Source organism: Astatotilapia calliptera, chromosome 3 (genome assembly GCF_964374335.1).
Source record: "Astatotilapia calliptera chromosome 3, fAstCal68.1, whole genome shotgun sequence".
NCBI lineage: Eukaryota > Metazoa > Chordata > Actinopteri > Cichliformes > Cichlidae > Astatotilapia > Astatotilapia calliptera.
This window is the reverse complement of record NC_137424.1, coordinates 46,410,542-46,431,671: the sequence shown is the minus strand read 5'-3', so window position 1 is coordinate 46,431,671 and position 21,130 is coordinate 46,410,542. Positions and strand designations below refer to the sequence as shown.

Sequence of the window (21,130 nt, the reverse complement as noted above, 5' to 3'; positions counted from 1 at the left end):
AAAGTGTCTGACATTTTATTTCCCTTAATATCCACGTGTGCTGGAACACAAATGAGTCTGATTTAATGCCGTGCATGTTTCTCTGTTTTCACACAGGTGAACTCAGCTGAAATGAAAGAAGTGTTGGAAGGTCTTTTCCTTCAGCACAGCACAGAGCAGGTATAAATAAATACTAATCTATAGGAGGAGTGTTGGTGACCACACTGGCACCCAGTGGGGCATCACTAGTGTTTAGATGCTGTTTTGTTTCTCCTCATCACTTGCTAGAAAGTAGGAGGTGTCTCTGCGCTAGTAGAGCAGTAATGTGCCTGTTGTACAATGTAAGTACAATGATAAGCTTAAATGAATGTTTTAGGTCTGATGTTTCTGAAATTCTTGTGAGATCAGTTAATGATGTAAATGGAGTGGAGTGCAAAATTATAATACTGCGACTTCTCTGAGTCGTGCTGACCATGATTGATGCAGAGCTTTAGTACTCTGTGATGTTCTGTCTCCATCTTTCATATGAGATTTATCACATCTACAAGTTATATTTTCCTTTAACTGCATCCTGTGACAGCAGCACACAGAGAGCTTCTCTCTGTAAATGTTCTACTTCAGTCCTCTGTGTCAGATACATGCAGACTGCTGTCATGCTCTGAACTGTTAGTGACCGCTTTACAAATAATACTCACATCTGCTTATTTCAGGTTTGCATGATAACGCAGTTACAACCCACTTGTTTTGTTAGTCTGTCATTAATCTCATACAGGAAACAAAAATCAAAGATAAAATGTTCAAATGTAAAAAGATTTTATTTCTACCTTCTAACTAAAAGATGCAAAAAATGATCAGAAACACAAAAATATACATGAAATACATTCAAATATATTCACTGCCTATGATATAATTCTTATTTATATAATGTATGAGATCTTTAGACAAAGACAGTTAAAGTATTTGTTGTTGCCCATATCAGTATTTACTTGTGAAACACTGCAAACACTGACTTTAAGTTGTGCTGTCAGATACTAAACATCACATATTTCACACTGCTGTTGGAACATGTTAGATACATTCAAGGTTTATTACAAATTCTTTAATAAAAAACTGAATATAAAGAGCACGAATACACCTGCATTTATTTATGCTATAAGAGAGCAATATGTCTGATATTATGATGTAATATTGTAACTGCACATAAAGCTGAGCATGTCTGATATTTGGGCAGCAGAGGAGCAAGAGTGGCTTCATAAAAAGCTTCTTCTTGGCTTTGCTGCTACAGCTCTCCTCACTGACCTGTAAGACAAGCACAAAGAGACAAAGTGATTTCCAACATGTAAAGATATTATGAGCTGAAGACATTTAATAATGTGAAGAATAAATCAGCCTGCATGGCAGCAGAATTACTGAGAGAGCTTCCTGATGTGACTTCAGAATAAACTGCTGCATCAGCTGCAGGACTTGATGTTCCTGTGAATGAAGAGAAGATCATTGAAAACAATAATATCATTAACCAGGAGGAAACTGGATGTGTCCACTAATGCAAAGATAATTGAGTATGACAGATTTTAATCAGCTGATGGATTGTCCCTTGGAGATGATGGCAGACTTTGCTCACCTTTGTTTTTCTTGGCTTTTTCTTTTTTGGGCTGTTTGACCTCAGCATACATCAGACTGTCCTCTAAAAGAGACGTCAGAGCTCAGCACACATTTGTTCAGCACAGATATGATACAAAGATGTTGGATACATATGGACTTTAAACTTTTTACAACTACAGTGAAAGAAATCTAAGTAAAAATCATTTGTTGCCTGTGACACTTCAGCTTTGCATGTGTGTGTTTTGTGATTGAGGTCTGGGTCAGAATCTGTGGATGCTGTGATTCAGTAAAGCTGAAACACTGATTAGTAAGTGAATAACTAAACTCCATGTTGACCTATAATTACCTGCAATATAATGATGTGATGACACGTTCAAGTACAAACACTGAATGAGACTGTTGTGACTGTACCTGCAGCTCCCGTCTTCACCTCAGAGTAAACAGCACTCTGCTCTGCTTTATGATGCTTCTCTGTGAAGATGATCAGATTAATAAAAATTTTAAACACTTTAAAAACTTTCCAGGCTTTTTTCTACACTGAGTGTTTTGTGTACTCACTCTTCTTTCTAAGGTTTTGAAGTTTAATAAGAGAGTATGTGACGTCTCGCGCTTCATCTGCACCTGAAATGTAAAAATGTTTGTGAACACATCACATTCAATTTCATTAGTTGTGTTTAAGTCAAATCCAGGACTGTCAGATATTTTCAGAGCATGAACCCATCATGGTGTTACTGTTTGTGTTGCTCTGATATGAAACAACAACATTTGTGGATTCTTTCAGTCCAGTTAAAGATACAATCAGGTTGTAAAATCCTGTTTGTTTCTGATCTTTTGTGCATGTAGTCAGTTGGTTATTTGGATGTTTGTCCAACTGGATTTTGATAAATGTTCTTTGAAAAGCTGCTGAGCACAAACTGAACCTAAGAAATGTTCCTGTTAATGGAGACTGAATGAAAAGTCAATATTAACAATGATAATAAAGATCGGTTTAAGTGCTGACCAGGATGAACAGAGTTGTATTCATGAGTTTCATCCTGGTTGACTCCATGATTTGTGGAGGAGCCCGGACTGTGACTCTCAGACTGGATCCACCTGAAACAGGAAATAAACACAATGAACTCAAAAGTAACTGATGTTTGTTTAAAATGATAATAAAATAATTTACCAACCTGGTGAAGCAGGAACCTGTGAAAGAGACAAATGTTATTACACATGTTTGTGATGTGAATTGTTCGATCAGAATACATGTATATGTGTGAATAATTAAAGTGTGTGTAGTAAATAAACTCTGTAATACAGCATGAAAAGAAGAGGCTCTTACACTTGGACTGTCTGCAGCGATACAACAAGAGCAGGAGAATAATAATGAGAGAGACTCCACAAACCAGTCCAACCATCAACCACACAGGAGATGAAGAGCTGTCAGCTCCTGACATTGTTACTGTAACACAAAACAGAAATTAATTATTAATAAATTATAATCTTATGAATAAATGCATTTATAAAATAGAGCCAACTGACTTTGAGACTTAAATCAGACAATCTAACGTTCCTTCTCAGTCATTGGTTTATAAAAATCGATCAGATGTTTTGATCCTGCTCACCTTTAACTGACATCCAGCTCTGTGCTGACTCTCTTCCTGAGTACTGACACTTGTAGAAACCTTCATCAGACTTTGACACTGCAGAGATCTTCAGCTCCCCTCGGGGATCATTTTCAATAAGTTTGTCATTGTGATAGAAAAACACATTGGAAAGTATTTTTTGTGTTCTCAAACTGCAGCTCAGACTAACAGAAGCTCCCTCAGTCACAGGATGAACAGGACTCACCAGGATAGGACCATTACCATCATCTGTGACACAATCACACACAATTGTTTCAGTCACATCAGCTGGTGCACACTTTGAGAAAAAGCTGACAAACAATAATAAGAACAGATTGTACAAATGCTTTTCATCATGAAGATCTGATCTTGTATTTTTTCCCACATGAAATGACTTCTCATACAGCAAAGCTGGGACAAATGTTCATGTGACGTCTAAATCATCCAAATCCAAGTATTAAATGTATAATAACATACTCTGTACAGTGATGTTGACTGCACTGCTGAACTCTCCTGATCCAGACTCACACCAGTATGAGACTGCATACAGAGCTGAAGTTCAGAGGCTGTCAGATTGGTGTGCAGACAACAACCTGGACCTCAATACCACCAAAACAAAAGAACTGGTAGTTGACTTCAGAAGGAGGAAGTCCGAGTTGCAGCCTGTCAGCATCAACGGGGAGTGCGTGGAAAGGGTCTCCAGTTTCAAGTTTCTGGGTGTGCACATAGACACAGACCTCCAATGGAGCTCTAACACCTCTGCGGTCTTAAAGAAGGCCCAACAGCGTCTCCACTTTCTGAGAATCCTCAGAAAAATGGACCTGAAGAAGGAGCTGCTGACCGTCTTCTACCGCTGCTCCATTGAAAGTGTGCTGACATATTGCATCGGTGTGTGGTTCTCCAGCTGCACCACAGCACACAGAAAGGCACTCCAGAGGGTCATCAACATGGCCCAAAAAATCATTGGACATCCTCTTCCCTCCCTGAAGGACCTGTACAGCACTCGCTGTCTCAAGAGGGCACGCAGCATCCTACGGGACTGCACACACCCAGGACACCGGGTGTTTAAGCTGCTGCCGTCTGGCAGGAGGTTCAGGCTGCTGAGGTCCCAAACAAATAGACTCAAGGACAGCTTTTACAACAGGGCAATAGCCCTGATCAATGTAAATAGCTGACCTGACTGGATACCTCCCTGGACTTTTTAGGGGGAGGTAACAATGTTTAAAACGATAACAATAATATTTATATTTATAACAAGGTGCAATAATAATTAATGTGCAATAATAACAGTGTGCAATACACATACACTTATTCTTCTTTTTTATACTAAGTTAATATACTGTGTTGTGTTGTTTGTTACGTTGTGATGTGTCATATCGTGTCGTGTTGTGTTATATGTAGTGCCGACGTAGGACAGTTTTTCCAATTTCATTGTACTACTGTACTATGTATGACTGTGCAATGACAATAAAGAGTTATCTTATCTTATCTTATCTTATCTTATCTTAGTACACTGAAGTATCTGACTCTGATGTGTTGATGTCACATGTGGATCCAGTCATTCTCCAACAGTCAGAGAGTCGGCCGTCCTCAGAGAACTTCCTCACTCTCCACTCAGTGAAGTTTCCCTCACAGGTCAGTGAGACAGAGTCAGAGGTGAAGTGTTGCACTCTGTCAGGACTCACTGTGAGAGATGCTGCTGAATGAACATCTGGAAACAACATGCAGTGAAGACACAAAGCTCACAGATGTTAGCATTCAAAATATCACAGTGAAAATATACGTTTGACTTTTGTGTGGTTAACAGAAGTCCTGATAGTCATGCAGCCAGATTTACAGACTTTCAAATCATCAACATGAAGATTAAAATTCCTCAAACTGACCTGCAGACCAGACTAACTTTGGTTGACTGTGATCAGTGTGATACTCTGGGTCTCCTCTTCCAGCTCTGCACACATATCCTGCTGTGTGTGTCTGTCCATGAATGATGTAGGAGTCCTGTGCAGTCCCACTGCCATCAGGTAGCAGCTCATAACTGGAGGATTTCTCTGATAGATCAGGAACAGCTTTATACCAGTAGAAGCTCCATCCTGCAGACGGATGTTCAACCTCACAGTTCAGAGTTACTGAGGCTCCAGGACTCAGCCATGATGGAGACACAGTGAGGACAGGACGGGGTTCATCTGTTCAACAAAGATTTTCTCTCAATCTTTCGTCTCTTAACTCTGAATTCAATGTCACCAAAATGTTGACTCACAAATATTTATGATGAACTTTAAGAGTGAGACTATCTAAACATGTCAAATATCTCAACATGTACTAATAAAAACACATTTTTACAAACTGTTTCTATTTCCAGGTTAAATGAACTATGACTCTACTTACTGTCAGAAACTGTCAGTGTGACTGAATCACTCCACTCTGTTGTTTCATGCTGTGAACTTTTCATTCTGCCCTTACAGTGATAGTTTCCACTGTTGGATGATGAAGCAGATCTAATCCTGTATTCATTTTGATTTGGAGCTTTTATCATGCTGTTTGTTTCCCACTCATAATCCCACTCAGTGTCTCCTCCATGGATCTCACATCTGACAGTGATCGTCTCTCCTCTGTATATCTCAGACCAGTTTGGATACAGAGTCACAACAGGTCTGATTGGGACTATATTCAGGAAATGAACAAATGAATGAAAAAAGGGGTCAATTTCCATTAGATACTTTTCATCAGGTAGTGATTTGGGGTTCATTAACATTGAACTCACCAGTTTTCCCAATCCTGACTGACTGGCTGTCCTCTGTGTAGTAAACTGGGTTTCCTCTTCCTCCTCTGCACCTGTAGAGTCCTTCCTGTGAGACACTGATTTGTCCATTTGAGTGGAAAACTGCATCTTGTGTGGTCAGGGCTTCAGAGGATTTCTCATCTCTGTACCAGTAGTATTTCCATCCAGATGATGATGATGGGCTCACAGAGCAGGTCAGGGTCACACTGCCCCCTACTGGAACAGCTGTGTTATCAGCTCTCAGTTTGGCCTTTGGTTTATCTGCAGTTCAGTTTAGAAAAAGAACAAAAGTCAATGACTGAATCAAACCAGTTGAAATAACTTGGTGGAAATATGGAAATAATAAATATCACATAACTTTAATGGTGAAGCTGCAACAAACTGTACAACTATCACACAAACACAACACTAATCTTTCATATTTAATTTGCTGCATTTCTAAGTTAAAAACACACATGAGGAACAATCAGTGGATTTAATGTTTCTTAGTGGATGTGGTGGAGCAGCTGAGACAGATCCAGCATTTGTTCTGCATTTCATCTTTCATGTATTAGAGCTGCACAGCAGAGAAGTTACTCTCATATGTTTTGTTCTCTTCACTGTGAATAAAAAGCTGCTGTTCAGGTTTTTGTTGTTGGAATAAAAACTAAACATTTTACTGACCAACATGAAAGACAGTTATAAAGCTGTAAGAAAGAAGAAGTGCTTTTTCCTTATTTAGATACTGTGGATGAAAGATCTTACATGACACAGTCAGTGTGATGATATCACTCCACTCTGAGAAGAAATAGTCCCTTCTGCCCCGGCAGCTGTATCCTCCACTGTCAGACTCAGTAGCTCTGATGATTCTGTATTCATTGGATGTTGGAGGTGTGTTTAACTTGGCTGCTCTCCATTCATACGTCCACTGAGCTCCTTCACCTCCCTGAATCTCACATCTGACAGTGACTGTCTCACCGCTGTATATCTGAGTCCAGGATGGCTGCAGGGTCACAGTGGGCTTACTGGGAACTGTTCACAGAAAAATATCCAGTTAGAGACAAATAGAAACATAAAGATAAAAAAATAAGACTGAATAAATTCTTCTATTTATCAGGAAGTGTCTCTCATTTCAGGGTTAATAAACTCACAGTTGTTGAATAAAATTGTTAGCACAGAACACAACATAACATCTCTCAGTTTGGCAGAAATAAAATTTTTAATCTCACGAGTTTCTCTAACTGTGACGTCACTGCTGTCCTCTGTGTAGTAAACTGGATCTCCTCTCCCTCCTCTGCAGTGGTACAGACCTCCTTGTGAGACACTAATAACTCTGTTTGCTTCATTTCCTCTCATGAGCTGAGCTTTAGAAGAGACTGAATCACGTCTGAACCAGTCAAACTTCCAGCCAGCAGAGCCCTCCACAGAGCAGCTCAGTGTCACACTGCCCCCTGCTGGTATGACTGAACTTTGTGCTGTCAGTGTGGCTCTGGGTTTACTTGCTGTTGAAGAAACAAAATGAGTAAAACATTAAAACATAATCAAGGGTAAACTTGTGACACTACTGATCACACTTTAAACACTGATTAATTTATCTACAAACACAAACAGTAATTAGTAATCCTGCATGTAGAGATGGGAGTAGAGAACTGGTTCCCAGTAGTCAAAGTCCTGGGAATCATTAGTCTCTGCCTGCTTATCGATCCAACTTATCGGTTCTTGAACTCTCGCTTTCAGTTTGCAGTAACAGTTTTCCTGTTAAGACAGATGTAAACATGAAAACATGAAATGTCAGCATGAATCATGGTCCAACTCACATGAAACTGTCAGTCTGAAGGCATCACTCCATCCTGTTAAGAGATAGTCACTGCTACCCCGACATCTGTAGTCTCCACTGTGGGACACTGAAACTCTGCTGATCCAGTATTCACTGGATGTTGGAGGGCTGTTTGTGTTGGCTGCTCTCCATTCATACGTCCACTGAGCTCCTTCACCTCCCTGAATCTCACATCTGACAGTGACTGTCTCACCGCTGTATATCTGAGGCCAGGATGGCTGCAGGGTCACAGTGGGCTTACTGGGAACTGTTCACATAAGAATATCCAGTTAGATACAAAAAGAAACATGAAGATAAAAAAAAAATAAGACGGAATAAATTCTTCTATTAGTCAGGAGTTGTCTCTCATTTCAGGTTTAATAAACTCACCGTTGTTGAATAAAATTGTTAGCACAGAACACAACATAACATCTCTCAGTCTGGCAGAAATAAAATAATAAAACTCACGAGTTTCTGTAACTGTGACGTCACTGCTGTCCTCTGTGTAGTAAACTGGATCTCCTCTCCCTCCTCTGCAGTGGTACAGACCTCCTTGTGAGACACTAATAACTCTGTTTGCTTCATTTGCTCTCATGAGCTGAGCTGTAGAAGAGACTGAATCTCGTCTGAACCAGTCAAACTTCCAGCCAGCAGAGCCCTCCACAGAGCAGCTCAGTGTCACACTGCCCCCTGCTGGTATGACTGAACTTTGTGCTGTCAGTGTGGCTCTGGGTTTACTTGCTGTTGAAGAAACAAAATAAGTAAAACATTAAAACATAATCAAGAATAAACTTGCTACAGTACTGATCACACTTTAACCATTCACTGATTAATTTATCTACAAACACAAACAGTAATCAGTAATCCTGCATGTAGGGATGGAAGTAGAGAACTGGATTACAGCATACAGGATGAGAGTGATGGTAAAGTGGAAACTGTTCTAGGACAGAAACAACTGCATTCAAATAATCACCTGTTAACACAACTTTGGCTCTTTAAAGCACAGCATGCTAACGCTAAGCTAGCCAAGAACCCAGAGTGACGTTAAAGCTGAGTGAATGCTGACCCCAGACCAGCACTGTGAGAAATGAGTTGTGATTTACAGTAAAGCTGCTGCTGAAATTCAACAGGTAACAAACTGATGAGCAGTCAGGCTGCAGCTCCGTTTCTACCTGTTCAAGTTTCTACAGTAAAATCACCATGACGACCGCTTTAAAGTCTCTTTGTGCTGGTTTTGTGTAAGAGCTTTTTTGCTTTACTTTTTTCTAGTAATGATCCCAACACTGATCACAACAAAGAGGGGAAATACCTCCAACATGCAAAGATTTGACCTCACAGCCTCTAATCTGCATGAATGTCTTTGATATTGTGCTTAGAGATGGTGGCGACTCTCAAAGTGGAGCCAATGAGAATCAATAAATTCTTATCAATTCCCATCCCTACCTGCATGTGACACATTAGACTGTTTAAACGAGGAGTTATCTCATAAAGAGGAACAAACAGTACTCCAAGAACAGACAAAGCCCAGCAGAAACCTTGAGGAGGAGCTCCATTTGCCCCCACCCGGGAAGAGCCTCAGAAAGGAGAGACATCTAAGGCAAGAAGAGGGGTCCCTATTTGCCTCCAACTCTCTCAACAACACCAACGACCAGGACAAGGGACCAGTCCCCAAAACCCCTGAAGGGCCATCACCCTCCTCCCCCTCCCTTTCTCCCTCCTCCCCACACCTGAAATTCACTGAGGAGATGATGGAGCGGGTCAATGCTGGGCTCAGATCTACCCCCCGTCCCAATCCCTTTTTGTCCCCCATAAACCCCCCACCAGAGCGGCCAAAGGTTCGCCATCGAGCCCCACCCTCAACAGAGCAATCGAAGTCACATTGCCCAGCCTCGCCCCCCTTAGTTCCTCCTTACCACCTTCATGCTCTGTCTCCGCAGTCTGATGTGTGATGTGTGAAGGGTCCGAGCTGTGAGGATTATGGCAGTGATGACTTTTCCCAGGAGAAGCTGGGACCCTGTTTACTAGAAGGTTTTAAAATCTCTGTACTTTTAGGTGACAGGAGACATGTGGCCTGGTCAAAACACAGAGAGCTGCACTCTAAAAGATCTTTAAACATAGTAAACATACCTTGTGTGCCACAGACTGCTCCCAAACACGAGGGGACAAGTAATACCTCTAAAACACTTAAGTTGGCTTTATTAAACGTTAGATTTTTAGCTGGGAAAACATTTTTAATTAATGATTTATTCACTGAGCACAGCCTTGATTTTATGTTTTTAACTGAAACTTGGTTGGACCAAAGTAACAGTGGAGCTGTTCTCATCGAGACGACCCCTCCTAACTACAGTTTTATCAGTGAGGCCAGGGTGAGCAGGAGAGGAGGGGGGGTTGCTGTCTTATTTAATGAATCATTTCAATGTAAGCAGCTATCTCCTGGAAGTTTTCAGTCTTTTGAATATGTGGCTTTACAGCTGAAGGCCCCATCCAAAGTTGTGTTTCTTAATGTTTACAGGCCTCCCAAATACTGCACAGACTTTTTTAATGACCTCAGTGAACTGCTGTCTGTGATCTGTGTTGATTTTGACTGTGTAATTATTGTTGGGAATTTTAACATCCATGTGGACAACCCTCAGGACAAAGGGACTAAAGACCTGAGTAACACTCTGGGCAACTTTGGGCTGACTCAGCATGTAACAGAGGCCACACATAATAGAGGACACACTCTTGACCTACTGATCTCCAAGGGCCTGAGCATTTCAAAGGTTACTGTGTCTGATGTGGGCCTGTCTGATCATTACTGTGTTTTCTTTGAAAGTAAAATCTCAGCCCACATAAATATATCAACAACAGTGATCACAAAACGGTGTATAACTGAACACAGTAGTGCAATTTTTAACCAGGCCTTCCCATTAACACCTGACCTGTCCAGAGGGTCAGTCAATGAGCTCGTCAATAGCTTCAATGCTAACATGTTAAATGTAATGGACACTATTGCTCCCATTAAGGTGAAGGTTATCTCTGGAAGGAAAAAGTCTCCATGGAGAAACTCCACACTGGTGAAAAATGAAAAAAGAGAGTGTAGGAAAGCTGAGCGCAGATGGAGAAAAACAAACCTCCAGGTTCATTATGACATTTATAAAGAGAAACTTCACAATTATAATTTACAACTGAGGAGTGCAAGGAGGTCCTACTTCTCTGACATCATCACTAAAAACAGCCATAATGCTCGGGTCTTATTTTCTACAGTTGACAGGCTAACAAACCCTCCTGTGTCAGTGGCAGCTGAACTTCATTCAACCATGGCCTGCAATGACTTTGCCAAATTCTTCACAGAAAAAATCCAAAAAATTAGACAAGCAATTGGTACATCAACAGCAGATCCAGGATATGTACTGTGTCCACCAAAAAACTGTTTAAATACCATGAAACAGTTTAAACCTATTAACAGCAAAGACCTGGAGGACATCTTAGGTCAACTGAACTCCTCCTCCTGCTGTTTAGATGTCCTGCCAACAAGTTTTTTCAAAAAGGTCTCAAAGACTTTAGAGTCAGACCTGTTACAGATCGTCAACTTTTCTTTATTATCAGGTGTGTTTCCAGAATCACTAAAAACTGCTGTAATTAAACCTATACTGAAAAAGGACAATCTTGACAAGACACAAATGAACAACTACAGGCCGATCTCAAATCTCCCATTTTTAAGTAAGATCATTGAAAAAGCAGTTTCTCAACAGCTCAATTACTTCTTAAAACAGAATAATTGCTACGATGCCTTCCAGTCAGGTTTTAGACAGAACCACAGCACTGAAACCGCTCTGACCAAAGTGTTTAATGACATATGTCTGAATACAGACAGTGGAAAAATGTCAGTCTTAGTTTTACTGGATCTCAGTGCAGCATTTGATACAGTTGACCACAACATATTACTCAAACGACTGGAGAACTGGACAGGTCTTTCAGGAACTGTACTAAACTGGTTCAAAACATACTTAGAAAACAGGAAATACTTTGTATCAATAGGTAACTTCACATCTGAGCAGACAAGTATCACATGTGGAGTTCCCCAAGGTTCCATCTTGGGACCCCTTCTGTTTAACATTTACATGCTCCCACTGGCACAGATTATAAACAACAACAAAATAAACTATCACAGCTATGCAGATGACACACAAATATATATCACAATGTCACCAGGAGACCAAGGCCCTGTGCAGGCTCTTGGTAAATGCATTGAGGAAATCAATGACTGGTTGTGCCACAATTTTCTCCAGCTAAACAAAAATAAAACTGAGGTAATAGTCTTTGGCGCCAAAGAAAAACGATTACAGGTCACCAGAGAACTTCAATTTATACATCTAAAAACCACAAACCAGGCGAGAAATTTGGGTGTAGTGATGGATGCAGACCTAAACTTAGAAAAACACATTAAGACAATAACAAAGTCAGCTTACTATCACCTCAAGAATATTTCAAGGATAAAAGATCTGATGTCTCAACAGGACCTGGAAAAACTAGTCCATGCATTCATCTTTAGTAGGCTTGATTACTGTAACAGCATCTTTACAGGTCTACCGAAAAAATCAGTCAGACAACTACAGCTCATTCAGAACTCTGCTGCTCGAGTCCTCACTAAGACCAAAAAAGTGGACCACATCAGTCCAGCTCTGAGGTCTTTACACTGGCTGCCTGTCCGTCAGAGGATAGACTTTAAAGTTCTGATGCTGGTCTATAAAGCCCTGAATGGTTTAGGACCAAAATACATCAACGACCTCCTGACCCAGTATGAACCTTCCAGATCCCTTAGGTCATCTGGATCCGGTCTTTTATCAGTTCCCAGAGTCAGAACCAGACACGGAGAAGCTGCGTTCAGCTTTTATGCTCCTTATATCTGGAACAAACTCCCAGAAAGCCTCAGATCAGCTGAAACACTCAGTTTATTTAAATCCAGGTTGAAGACTCATCTGTTCTCAGCTGCATTTGAATAAAGCACCAAATCCACACTTTTAAGCTTAAATTTCAAAACTTACATTTAACTACTGATTTTATCTACTGTTCTGATTTTATCTGTTTTGATTTTATATACTGTTTTGTCTGTTTGTTTGTTTGTTAATTAGTTAGTTAGTTTATTTGCTTGTTTTAATCAATTTTAAATCATGCTTTTTATTTGTTTTTGTTTCTAATGTCTCTGTAAAGCACTTTGAATCACCTTGTTGTTGAATTGTGCTATACAAATAAACTTGCCTTGCCTTGCCTTGCCTTAACAAACTAAAGATTTCACTGATTTATCATTCTCTTATCAAACTGTCATCTCTGTACATTCCTCTGTAAATTGCTGATATTTTAAGAGCCTCCATGGTGTCTCTCCTTTCTGTTTGCACAGTGAGAAAAACTGTTGTCCTGAGCTGCCTGCAGACAGCTGGATCATTGTTGGAGTTTTCCTGTTAAGACAGATGTAAACATGAAAACATGAAATGTCAGCATGAATCATGGTCCAACTCACATGAAACTGTCAGTCTGAAGTCATCACTCCATCCTGTTAAGAGATAGTCACTGCTACCCCGACATCTGTAGTCTCCACTGTGGGACACTGAAACTCTGCTGATCCTGTATTCACTGGATGTTGGAGGGCTGTTTGTGTTGGGTGCTGTCCATTCATATTTCCACACCTTTCCTTCACCTCCCTGAATCTCACATCTGAGAGTGATTGTCTCACCAGTGAATATCTGAGACCAGCTGTGCTGCAGCGTCACAGCAGCCAGAACTGTCAACAAACAAACACAAATATTTAAATAAATATATCAAGAAGAACCACAAAACAAATAACAAAAATCATAGTTATATTGTTACTTTAATTCATTTATAAATTTCAGTTTTATTTCACAACAAAATTTCACCCTCACCTTGTTTCTGAATTGTAACTGCAGCACTGTCCTCTGTGGAGAAAACTGGATCTCCTCTCCCTCCTCTGCAGTAATAGATGCCTCCTTCTGAAATATTGATCGTGTGCTCTGATGTTCCAGCTCCTAGTTTTTGAGCTCCAGAAAACTCTGAATCACGTCTGAACCAGTCAAACTTCCAGCCAGCAGAGCCCTCCACAGAGCAGCTCGGTGTCACACTGCCCCCTGCTGGTATGACTGAACTGTGTGCTGTCAGTGTGGCTCTGGGTTTACTTGCTGTATAAGATACAGAAAAAGTTAATCATTAAATTGTTGGTTGTCTAAGGAAGAAATGTTGTTTGTTTGTTTCAAATAAAGCGAGTGTAAAACCAGTAATGTACAGTAGTTCTTGTTAAAGTTTCAAGTTTCAAGGACAACAATTATTAAATGTATTCAGAATTTCATAATTTTTTCAACAGGAATCATCACATTATTGGTCACTGAGGGCTTACCTAACACAGTTATAGAGACAGTGTTACTGTTCTTTGTAACACGTGGATGCTTCCTGAGACCAGAGCACTGGTATTCACCATTTTGACTTGTTGTTGTAATTTGTGATCTGTGGTCTGTGTGTTCACTGTAGAGGATAAATGCTTGACCATCCAAGTTTATTGTGTAATACCAGTCAGTGTCTTCGCCTTCATTCATGTCACATTTGAAGGTAACAAACTCTCCGATGAAAAAACTGGACCACCTGGGTTCAATAGTTAGCACAGCATCTAGAATCCAACACAAACACAAAGTTAACAATCTGAAACACTTTTGCACGACACAATCTGTGACAGTATGTTCATACACTGTTCATACATTGATTAGTAAATAAATATAAAACATAAGTCAACTGTGATTACGATTTATTCAGTATTTTGCGATTAATCTTTACCAAATAAATTAAAAGACAGAAAAAAAGTGAAAACTGTTCAGTCACCTTGAGCGTGTCCAGTGCAGACGAGTGTACAGAGCACTACAATAAAGACAGAAACTTCAGACATGATCAAACTAAAGACACTCAAATATAAAATAAATCAAACACTTGCAGTTGTACCAGTGGCTGCTATGATTTGTATGCATCAAATTATCACTGATGGAGAAACAAACCTTTGTTAGATAAACTAAACCAGCTCCACTCTGATCTGAGTCAGTGCACTAAAATCTAATCCAGTCTACAAACAACCATGTTGGTAACAAACATGAGAGTCCTCTGATCACATGACCTGAAATGGTCAAATGACTGATGCTCTGTTCTTCTTACTAAAACATGTTTATGGATCAGTATGAATCAAACAATAGAAGTCGGTGATGTACTCACAGAATAGGCCCAGCTCACAGAGCAAAGTGGCTCCCATCCTCACATCCAGCAGTGACACGTCTGAAAACCTCTACAACTTTCTGTAAAGAGAGAGAGTGAAGCAGCAGCACAGCAGATACCAAAGAGCTGAGAAGGAAACAAAGAGGTTTTAAAACTTCTCTCTGCTTCCTTCCTTTTACACAGAAATAACAACTTAACAAGCTCTGACCATGTCTGCCAGATTTTTATGAAAAGGCCTTTAACACTTGGACTAAACTGACCAATAACAGACAGACAGTAAGTTTCATTTCACATATGTGAGCTGACTGAGGGTTAAAGAGGAAATGAGGAGAACAAGACTTGTTTTAAGTGTAAAATACATTTATTTTATTTAAATATTGTTAACATAAAATAATAATACAAATAATTCTCATTAAATGTTTTCAGTGAGAACATCTGCAGTAAAAACAGATGATAATAACTCATTTGGAAGGTTAAATATTTGGATACAGCACAGCCACAAACACAGCAGTTATATGAATGTTGTAAGTGGTGAAACAGGAAGAATGTAGTTTTAACATTTGTGCTTAAAACCATGTTTAGTTTAGTTTAGTTTAGTTTAGTTTAGTTTCCTGATCTATGTCTGTTTTTAGATTTAACACTGCAGCAAAGTTTTACAGAGAATAGTCACAAGAGAAAATAACCAGTGAGCAGCAGTTCACTGGGTGACAATAACTCAATGTTAGAGGAGAATGGCCAAACCACTCATTGCAACCGAGATATGCAGAACAGTGTCTTTGAATGCACAACATGAAGTAAATGTCATATAGCAGCAGATGACCACACCAGCTGCCATGCCTGTCAGCTATGAACAGGAAACTGAGGCTATAATTCAAAACCAAAACCTGACAACATGAGTTTGTAAAAACATTGTCTGATCTGATGAGTCTCAGTTTCTGCTCCAACATTCAGATGGTAGGGTCAGAATTTGGCATAACATCATGAAAGCATGGATCCATTGTATCAGAAATTAGGCTGACTGATACTAAGTGTCTTTTACAGAGAACAGATGCAAGAGTGTCTGATCATGTAAATCAAATTTATTTCACTTTCATCTGCAAATAAAGTTCTGTCCATGTTTCCTTTTTTAGGCTGTGGGACTGTAACCTTTAAAGTTTAAATTGATCCAGTTTAAAGTTTCAGAGCCTCAGAAATCAACAGCTGCACTGAGAGCACACTCAACAATAAAACAATTAATGGGAATAAAAATGTTTCATTCATGTGTCGACTTTGTAGACTTTTCATTAGGACAGAGAGGGGGAGGGGCTTTCACCCACCCAACACATGCTTCGTGCATCCTCTAAGGTCCTGACTGCATGTTGTTTGAAGTTGATGATGTCAGCTTCTGCTGAATGTTTGATTTGTTGGCAAGTGAAGCAAAATATAGCAGAGAGTGAGAGCAGAGTTCAGCAGGAAAGGGAGAAGCGCAAAAAACACTTCAAAGGTCTAAAATGCACACATGCGAGAGCGCAAATCTGGTGTGCGATGGCTTCTTTATGCGTGCTTGCATGAACTTGAGTTCTACGCACAAAGGTTGTTGAATTTGCACACGAGGAATTTCTGATAACTGTTACATAATTCAATATTAGTGAAACAGGAGCTTTGCTGACCTCTGACCTTTCCTACTAAAGTGTTGAACATTATGATCATTCAGCTGTTAGTGAAGGGAGGAGCTGCGTGCCTGTCTGTCTGCAGCAGTGCTGTCAAATTATGCCTCGGCTGGAGGAAGCCGAGACAAGACTACTGATATCAACATTGATATGTTGATATCAATGTTGAATGAGCAGAATGAGCATCTTCATTCTGTTTTAGTAATGACTACTAAGGAAGTGTCAATTTTGGACAACCCTACTCTACACACGTACAATGATAAAACTACTCTGATATGTTCTGTCTCTGAAGTTTCACTGCAGATATTTGCGTTTCTAAAATGCAAACATCTGCAGTGGTCTTTCCTCTTCTTAACATTAAAAAGTAAAAATAAAAATCCAATTATTTATTGAGTAAAGAGAAAAATAACAATGTCTCACCATCAGCATTAACGTAGAAAAGAGTACTGAGTAATGAAGTAAAGATTAAACAGCATCAGGATCAAACTGAGAGAAAATCAAACAAAACAAACAAAGTTAGAGCATTGTTTTAAAAGATTCTTATTCATATAACAGTTGCTGCTCAGCAAAATATTTCTGTTTTATTTATTATATATTTTATTTGGTAACAATTTTATTTGAAACATAAAAAACTGTTTTAAAATGATAGTTATAAAAATAACTATTGTTTACAAAAAATATTTATAAAAGTTATTACACAAATGTACTTACACAATAACCCCGTCATGCAGAGCAAAGAGTGCCCCATCCTCACATCCAGCCCTGCTGCACTCTGATCCTCAGCTGATCTCAAACACTTTGACTTTACATCAATAATAAAAAGAGAAGCTGCATTTAATACAGATAAGACCAGAGTGTTTCTTCTGACTGTGGCCTCTCTGTGCTTCCTTTCCTTTTATACAAACCTCAAACAGCTCCTGTAGCTTTGACCACAGCAGTTGTGTGACGTGTTCACATTTCCTGTCCACTGCAAACATGCAGGCTTGCTTCTTGTGTTTGCTTTTTACCTTCTGTTGTTTCAGTTCAGGGGACATATTTATGTTTTATTCTCAGAGACTTTTATATGATTTGTGCAGTGTCGTGTCATGACTAGGGATGGGTATTGTTTAGGTTTTATCCGATACAGTACCAAACCGGTACTTTTGAAACGGTGCTGGTGCTTAAACGGTGCTCGAACCGGTGCTTAAAGAATGGAAAAACACAAACTTTGTCCAAAAACCTCTCATGTTTAGCTAGTTTTTTTGCAAAAAGATAACAATGTTAGCCTTTTCTGCAGCTATGGGGCATATATGGTATCACTCTTGGCTGGAAGCAGTGCTTAAACAATGGAAAAAACACAAACTTTGTCCAAAAACCTCTCATGTTTAGCTGTTTCCCACTTTTTCTTTGGTCATTTTAGCCTTTTTGGCCAGGGTGAAGGGAGTATCTGCCATCAAACAAGAGGACAGCCACATGTAACTACGACGGCGTTTGCTAGTTCACCTTACATGCATTAATGTAATAACGTGGTTAGCCTACTCAACGTAAATTACACACGAACAACATTAAGCTACTCACGCAGAGAAGAACGGCTGCTGCTGCATCATCATCCTCATCATTTCTGCTACACTGGCAGGGCTAGGGGCCAGGACTCTCCTCTTCGGGTTCTTGCGGGATGTTACCAACTCCGGTCCGATGACAGGCATCACACCCATAGTAGGTACGGTGCATTTCTCGGCTTTAAAAAGAACGCTATGCGTCGCCAGGTGTTTCATCAGATTTGAGGTGTTACCTCATTTGCACAGTATCACCTTAAAGGACTTCTTGCAGGCTGCTGAGTTTGCATCTTTGGCTGTGAAGTACAGCCAGACTTTTGACCGCTTCGCCTTGGGCATTTTTAATCTGTAGTTCTGCTCTAAAAGAACGTGTGTACCTGGGCCCGCCTACTATCCTTGGAAAGGTAAAATGATTGGCTAGAATCTGAAGTGTATCACATCTCAGGAAAATAAAGCACCGAAATGTGCGCTGCTTTTCGGTCTGTTTATGTCAGAACTGGTGCCATGATAGCACCGGATACCGGTACCTATCTTGAACCTTGAATTGGTCACATGATAGGGTGAGGCAAGGTCTCTCCTGAAATCTCTGGTTAGAATTCCTGAATAAGTCGAAGTTGCCATTCACAATTTTTTTTTGTGGAACGCTTCCTCAACTCAGATCTCCCACTCTGAAAGTCTGAGCAGACCAGCGTACTCTGAGTTAACGATCCAAGATGGCGGCACTGAACATAAACAGGAGTAAAACTGTTATGGTTCGAGGTCGTTTGACCCAGCAGTTTGAGTTTTTTGTGTTTTTGTGATTTCTTTGTGTTGTGATCTTTTAGTTTTCTATTAGTTAGCATTGAGGTTAGACCTGGTTTTGCATCCAAGTTTAGTCATATTTCTGATCGATGTTTTCTTGTCGCTGTTTCATTCCCTGTTTCCTGTCTGAGTCATGAACTCTGTGTTTGTTCCTTAGTCATGTCCGTGTCTCGTCTCCTTGTTCCCTTGCCACGTTCCCCTGGTACTTCCATGTCGCCTCTGTCAGTCTTGTATGTTCACGTGTGTTGTGTCGAGTCATGTCACTGTTTTCACCTCCCATTTCTGCTTCTATGTCCCCATGTCTGTTTCTTCCCCGGTTCAGGTGTCTTTTTCCGTTTTTTCTGTTTTATTTTGACAGTATCACGTCCTGTGTTTGGTTTGTCCTCCTCGTGCGTCATTATGTTTATTGCAGTTGTGTTTCCCGTGTGTTCCACTTCCTTCGTCAGCCTCTTGTGTATTTTTGGTGTGAGTTTTCATTCGTTCGTTGGCAGGTCATCTTTTCACCATGTGCCATGTTTCTGTTCAGTCAAGTCTCAGGTATTCATGTCCATGTTAGCCACATTCAGGTTTCATGTTCACTGTGTCTAGTGTTAGTTTTCCCCAGTTTAGTTCACTGTTAACATCGTCCTAGTTTCTGTTTGCTTTTGTTTATATTGTTGATCCAGCCTAAAGTAAACGGCTTGTTTTTTGTTAAGTTCATTCCTGTCTCAACCGTCTGCTTTTGGGCTCGCGCCACTCTCCAGTCATCTGGCCACAACAAAGTCTGTACTGCCACTGTGGTGTATTTTTGACTCACTAAAAAAGCCGTGATTAGGTTTGAGCACCAATTAGTCAAAAAAATAAGTATTATGCTGCACTGCTATTCATACCTGCGTGGCTCTAATTTACCAAGAACCAAAACAAATCCTGTGTTTCCTAGCTTTTTTTCTGACTCGGGAGTGACGTCACTCCCAATTTCCAACATCCGAGTTCAGAGGAGTCTTCAATGCAGCATAATGACCCAAACCTTTATTCACACCTTGGCTCATGTGATGACACACATGATTAGTATTGGGTCTACGAACCTTTTTAAGAGACAACTCCCACTAAGGTTAAAATACTCTGGAGTCTCCACTGTTTGCCTCTAGAAGTGAAGAAGCCTCTTAGATGAGAGGTGACACGTCTTAAAGAAACTTAAAGAAGTTTAGTCACTTTCTTTCCAAACTCCTTAGATCACCATGAGATGGATGACTGAGAACCTACACAGACATTAAACATTAAGGAGGTTGCAGGTTTGAATCCACCAGCTGAGGATTTTTGTATGGAGTTTGCATGTTCTCCTTGTCTGGGTTCTCTCCAGGTACTCTGGCTTCCTCACACAGTCAAAAGTCATATATTATTATGTTAACTGGTGATTCAGGTGATTGCAACTAGGTATAGATGCGAACATGAATGGTTGTCTGGCTCTCCATAACCTGTCTAAATGGACTTCATCTTTCACACTATAAAAGTTATTATAGGGTCCGCCCACATTAGTCCAAAAAGACAACAGAGCAGTGAAAGCTTTAAGGTGTGGTAACTTTGCGATTGGCTAGTCCCCTCCATATGAGCATGCAGTGTACCTCAGTTTATCACTCAAAAAACGAGACAGTGGCCATTGTCAATATACAGTCTATAATATCAATCTAAGTTAAAGCCTGCAAACACAGCCTCCATCCTTAATCCTGTCAAACACATTCTTACAAAGGTTATAATTAAGGTTTGGTGCAGTATCATCTACACATACAAACATGGTGACATCCTGGTGTTTTAGATTCTTTAACAGCAGGTGTGTTTCTTCTTCCCATCACTTTTGTGTTTGAAAGGTAAAATACATTAACATATATGTTAATATATTATATTAACATATAATATATTAACATATAATTTCATGTTTTTAGCTTATTTGCAGCTTATATATTTTTGTGTTATACTGTGAGGAACTGGCCTGTTTGGAAGTTGCAGTAAGAAGAAAAACATGTCTGTATATGATGTTGTGGACAGAGAGAGTGATGGATGATTTTATTTATTTCAGAGATAAATGAACATTTACAGCACGTCCATGCAGAGACTCTTAAAGACATGAGCGTGAGAAACAAGCTTTTCACCGTTTCTCTTGATGC

General features: G+C 39.9%; 2 protein-coding genes across 2 annotated transcripts; both read right to left on the bottom strand.

Moving 5' to 3' along the window:
• Nucleotides 1-1,588: 1,588 nt before the first annotated feature.
• LOC145423209 (Fc receptor-like protein 5) lies at nt 1,589-8,069 on the bottom strand. The gene is made up of 12 exons (XM_080295426.1): nt 8,058-8,069; nt 7,757-7,998; nt 6,709-6,968; nt 5,069-5,368; nt 4,719-4,896; nt 3,663-3,742; nt 3,186-3,434; nt 2,751-3,022; nt 2,582-2,673; nt 2,140-2,202; nt 1,993-2,052; nt 1,589-1,663 (listed from the first exon to the last, which is right to left on the bottom strand). Exons 1-9 carry the CDS (start codon nt 8,067-8,069, stop codon nt 2,659-2,661), a joined length of 1,608 nt encoding a protein of 535 aa, XP_080151552.1. The 3' UTR covers nt 1,589-1,663; nt 1,993-2,052; nt 2,140-2,202; nt 2,582-2,658.
• On the bottom strand, nt 7,971-16,684 carry LOC145423206 (putative high affinity immunoglobulin gamma Fc receptor IC). Its single transcript, XM_080295423.1, has 3 exons — nt 16,654-16,684; nt 13,260-13,520; nt 7,971-8,500 (listed from the first exon to the last, which is right to left on the bottom strand). Exons 1-3 carry the CDS (start codon nt 16,682-16,684, stop codon nt 8,112-8,114), a joined length of 681 nt encoding a protein of 226 aa, XP_080151549.1. The 3' UTR covers nt 7,971-8,111.
• Nucleotides 16,685-21,130: the final 4,446 nt, after the last annotated feature.

Coding starts and splice junctions, on each gene's coding strand:
- LOC145423209 (XM_080295426.1), bottom strand. Junction 6,969..7,756: donor AGACTGACAGTTTCATGTGA/GTTGGACCATGA, acceptor AACAGTTCCCAG/TAAGCCCACTGTGACCCTGC. Junction 4,897..5,068: donor AAAGTTAGTCTGGTCTGCAG/GTCAGTTTGAGG, acceptor TGTTGTTTCCAG/ATGTTCATTCAGCAGCATCT.
- LOC145423206 (XM_080295423.1), bottom strand. CDS start 16,684: ATGTTCAACACTTTAGTAGGAAAGGTCAGAG. Junction 13,521..16,653: donor TTTAGTAGGAAAGGTCAGAG/GTCAGCAAAGCT, acceptor GTTTGTTGACAG/TTCTGGCTGCTGTGACGCTG. Junction 8,501..13,259: donor CTTCAGACTGACAGTTTCAT/GTGAGTTGGACC, acceptor TTTCTTCAACAG/CAAGTAAACCCAGAGCCACA.